Source organism: Myotis brandtii, unplaced genomic scaffold, assembly GCF_000412655.1.
Source record: "Myotis brandtii unplaced genomic scaffold, ASM41265v1 scaffold463, whole genome shotgun sequence".
Classification (NCBI taxonomy): Eukaryota; Metazoa; Chordata; class Mammalia; order Chiroptera; family Vespertilionidae; genus Myotis; species Myotis brandtii.
Window position 1 is genome coordinate 361,121 of NW_005367694.1, and position 4,959 is coordinate 366,079.

Consider the following 4,959-nt stretch of genomic DNA (forward strand, 5'->3'; position numbering starts at 1 on the left):
GCTGGAGTCCCGAGCCCTGCGACAGCCCGGGCACCCCCACCCTGGAGTCGTCGCCTGTGGGGCTGGAGAAGCCCCACGACAGCCTGGACTCGCGCATCGAGATGCTGCTGAAGGAGCAGCGAACCAAGCTACCCTTCCTCCCGGAGCAGGACTCGGACACGGAGCTGCAGATGGAGGGCAGCCCCATCTCCTCCTCCTCCTCCCAGCTTTCCCCTCTGGCTCCCTTCGGCACGAACTCCCAGCCGGGCTTCCGAGGCCCCACGCCGCCTTCCTCACGCCCCTCCAGCACCGGCCTGGAGGACATTAGCCCCACGCCCCTGCCAGACTCGGATGAGGACGAGGAGCTTGACCTGGGGCTGGGGCCCCGACCCCCGCCCGAGCCAGGCCCCCCAGACCCCACCGGTCTGGGCCAGACAACTGAGGTGACATTGGACCTGGCTGGAGACAGGACCCCGACCTCAGAGAAGATGGATGAGGTACCACCCTGTCTGTCCGTCTCTTGTCTGGGGTTGGTTTTGTCTGTCTGGTGTCTCCCTCCTTACCCCTTTGAAACATCCTCTCCTTGGACAACTAGCTAAGACACAGAAGCAACAGGGCTAGGGCAGCCAAAATAACAGGTCAGTCTGTAGAGAATAAAAAAAGGATGCGAAAAGCACGAGGCTGTGACTGAGCCGCTGGTCTGGCTCTTAGGTTCCCGAGTAGCCGTGGAGAGAAGGGAAGGGCGCCCTAGTTCTGTCGCTCTCCTGGTCGGGAACGGGAAGTCAAGGCTTCCTAGGGACCCATTCTGACTTGATCTTTTTTGGTAGGAGTTTCCAGGTCCCAGAGCGTATGGATTGTGGTGATGGTGTGGGCTCCCTTCTCTGTTGGGTGCCTTAGGGATGATCCAGGGCTGGTCCCGAGGCTCAGGAAGGTTGGGGAGAGGGTGGGACCCCTGGAGCCCTGTCTCCTGCACCCGGTGCCTCCAGAAAGAAGGGGAACCATGGCGGGCAGGCAGGGAGGGCATTGAAGTTTCCCTCCTCCCACTTTCCCTGGCTCCAGTAGTGAAGGAGTTAAGGGCTAGCACAGGGGGAGGGCCACAGCCAGGAGCAGGCCAAGTTGTCCACCCTCCACCCTCTGCTCACCCTTAGATCCTCTCCTGGGGTCTCATTGCCCGAACCTCCAGCTTCAGGATTGGAGGTGGGGGGCGGTGCTGCCTGGAGGCGGGTACTAGGTCACCTTCCTTGACCACTCCTCCCCCTCCTGGTCCAGGCACCCGCCCTGGCCCTCCTGGACACCCGCTTGGAACCTGTGGGCCCGATGGGCATGAGCAGCCAGGGGCTTAGACAGAGCACAGTGCCCCTGTGGGTGGCAGGAGGAGGGTCCCCCGCCCGGGCGCTTTGATTAGGCGGGTTTGGCTGCCTCAGGGAGGAACAGAGAGGAACACGGCCTGCCCAGGAGCGACCACAGGTGGTTGGGGCTCCAGGGGCCTTCAGGCAGTTCTGGGGAAGTGGTTTCAGGTGCCAAGGAGTCCAAGCCTGGGGAGCTGACAGGTGTGCAGAGGTGGGGGTTGCCAGCCCAGCGGCCCTCCCTTCTTCCCTCCGTTGACCAGCTGGGCAGAGAAGCACAGAGTAGTCGGAGGGTGGGCTTTCCCACCGAGTCACTGTAGGGAAGTGGGGGGCGGGGAGGCTGAGGCCCAGAGAGCTGGGGTCCTGGATGCTTCAGGACCTTAGCCCAGGGAAGCCTGGGAGCACTGATTACCTCCAGGCTGGCCTCGGGCGCCCCCTGCTGGCAGCCGGGAGAGCAGCATCCCGGCTCCTCGGGACTGACCTGGGAGTTGCAAGCGCCTGCTCTGGGGGCTGGAGAGCTGCGCAGGGAGGCCCGTTGGGGGGGGGACGGGACGGGGGAGATTCCCTTTCTTCACAGAGACTGGTGGTTAAAACTGCAGGCGCCAGGCCTTGAGCCTGAGCCCCGGCTCTGGCACTCACTGGTTACGCGACCTTAGGGAAGGCACTTTCCCTCTCTGAGTCTCAGTTTCGTTGTCAGTGAGATGGGATGGTGAGAGCACCTGTCTCACACCGTCTGGGCCTGAGTGAGGTGCCGCAAGGGAAGCTCCAGGCACAGCATGGGTTGGTGCAGGTTGGTGCTGAGCGCTCGGGCTGTTTCCACCGGTTCTGGTTCTCACCACAGGCGCGGAGGGAGGGGCCGACCGAGGGCTGAAGCGCGCAGATCCCGTCTCCCTGTGATTGGCCGGCTGGGTTAACCCTCTGCTTGCGGCGCCCGTCTTGCTGGGCGCTGGGCGCTGGGCGCTGTCCAGGGCTGATCTGGGCGCTGTCCCTGAGTCCCAGGCTGAGTCTGCTCTCAGCATAGGCGTGGGGACCCTGGGAGGGAGGGAGGGGAAGAGAGAGGAGAATAGAGAGGACCTAGCTAAAGCCAGGGCTTTTTGCTGCTGCCGCCATAGATTTGCTATTCCTCTCCACCCCCACCTCCCACCCCCTTTTTTCCTTTGAGGCCTTCCTCGCCTATAGGCTGACCTTACAGTCTGCACAGACCCCGTCCCCTCAGCCTTTAGACGCACTCCAGGCTGGCAACTTACAAAAGGCTCCGTCTCAGCCAGGTTCATCCAGGGCAGCTTCTCGCCTCTTGTCCAGACTGAAGAGCTTGGGGGTGGCCCGGCCCTTTTCTCCCCACCCCCGCTGCCTTCTTGCTGCACCTCCACCGTGCAACCCCAGGCCTCCCCCTGCATCCCAGTGTACACTGGCCCTTGCCCATTTTAGAGCGGGGGTCATCCTCAACTCCACTCCCCTGTTCACCAGGGGTGGCTACCAGGTCCCCGGAACCAGCAGCAGCCCCCGCTCTGGGCGGCATCCTGGCTTGAGTCCTGGCCGATTATGACTGGCTCTGCCTCTTGGGCCAGTGGCTTTCGACTCCCTGGCCTGTCTCCTCGCCTGTCAGGAGGGGCTGCAGTAGAGCCCGCATCCCGAGGTTACAGCGCGGATAGGAAATGGGACGCGTGTGTTCACTGCAGCGTCACTTACAATAGCCAGGATTTGGGAGCAGCCCGAGTGTCCGTCAGTGATGAGAGGATACAAAAGCTGTGGTGCATTCACACTACTTGCCTGTAAAAAAAGAAGGAAACCTTACCTTTTGCCACAGCGTGGATGGGCCCGGAGAGTACAGTGGGGCCTTGACTTACGAGTTTAATTCGTTCTGAGACCGAGCTCGTTAAGGAGCTCGTTAACTCAAATTACTCTATCAACTCAATGCAAAAAATCGGCCGAGAGACAGCTGGTATCTCAAAAAACTCGTTAGTTGGGACACTCGTAAGTCAAGGCCCCACTGTATTATGCTAAGTGACATAAGCCAGTCAGGGAAGACAAGCACCATGTGATTCACTTATATGTGGAATCTAATGAATAAAATAAACAAAATAGAAACAGACTCATAGATACAGAAAACAGACTGGCAGCTGTCAGAGGGGAGGGGAGTTGGGGGGCTGTGTGACAAAGGTGAAGGGATTAAGCAAAAAAAAAACCCCAAAAACCCAAAACTCAGAGACACAGATGACAGTATGGTGATTACCAGAGGGAAAGGGGTGGGACTTGCCTTGGGGTGGTGAGAACACAGCATAGCCTACAGATGGTGTGTTATAGAACTGTACACCTGAAACCTATATAACTTTATTATCCAGTGTTACCCCAATACATTCAATTTACAAAACAAAGTGAAAAAAGAAATGACACTCGGCCCCACACTGGCCCATACTAAGTGCAGTCATGAGAGTCGATGAAAAGAGTAATTAAGGAAAAATAAAGACCTACCCCCTCTTTATGCACCCTCAGTGCTGTTAACGCCCCCCCCCCCTATCCCGGTCACATGTCACCTTCTCCACCGCTTTCTCTGCCACAGTGAGGGCAGCAGGCTGACCGGGAGCCCAGGCTGGGGAGCCACTTCTGGTTCAAATCCTGGCTCCGCCTCTTGCTGGCTGTGTGGCCTTGGGCAAGTTACTGAAGCTCTCTGTGTCCCCATTTCTAACTCAGTGAGAAGGGAGATAACAGGCCTGCTGTGTAGGGTTGGCTGAGTGAATGTATGTGAAGTGCTCAGAAAGGTGCCTGGCACATGGGGAGAGCCGCAGAGGCGTTAGTTATTAGTATCTTCTCTGAATACAAATGGAAACAGAAGCTCTCAAACTGAAACAGAATCTGTTTTCCTCTTCTCACCGCATCTCCCTTCCCGGCTTCCTTTTTCTCCAGGACAGACGGTATATTCACATCTTCATCCCGATTCCCTTCTGCCTCTTCCCTCTAGAACAGCGGTTCTCAACCTGTGGGCCTCGACCCCTTTGGGGGTAGAACGGCCCTTTCACAGGGGTCGCCTAAGACCATCGGAAAACACATATATAATTACATATTGTTTTTGTGATGAATCACTATGCTTTAATTATGTTCAATTTGTAACAATGAAATGAGGGTCACCACAACATGAGGAACTATTAAAGGGTCGTGGCATTAGGAAGGTTGAGAACCACTGCTCTAGAAGTCCAGCTCTGTGGGCGCAAGGATTTTGTCTGTCTTGTTCGCCGCCGTGTTGCTAGCACCCAGGACAGTGCTGAGTAAATGTTTGTGAAATGACTGAGTCCTCATGATCACCCCATGAGGCAGGTACTATGATGCCCATTATGCAGATGGGGAAACTGAGATTAAAGAGGTGAAGTGACTGGCTAGGGCCACATGGCTGGAGGCCTCTCCTCCAACTTGCCGACGTGTGGAAGGGGGCTCTGGGGGCTGGCTTGGCCTCCCAGGCTCACACTCACTGCTGTCTCCCTTGTCTCCGCAGGGCCAGCAGTCCTCCGGTGAGGACATGGAAATCTCAGATGACGAGATGCCCTCGGCCCCCATCACCAGTGCCGACTGTCCCAAGCCCATGGTGGTGACCCCAGGCTCGGCGGCTGTGGGAGGCCCCTCTGTGCTGGCCCCGAACCTG

At 57.9% G+C, this 4,959-nt stretch overlaps 1 protein-coding gene across 1 annotated transcript in view; it reads left to right on the forward strand.

The window, feature by feature from the left end:
• Positions 1–4,959, forward strand: part of SETD1B (SET domain containing 1B) — a 24,360-nt gene that overhangs the window by 6,290 nt on the left and 13,111 nt on the right. The window contains 2 exon segments of the mRNA XM_014547015.1: positions 8–476; positions 4,813–4,959. Of these exon segments, the coding sequence (XP_014402501.1) occupies positions 8–476; positions 4,813–4,959 (616 nt within the window).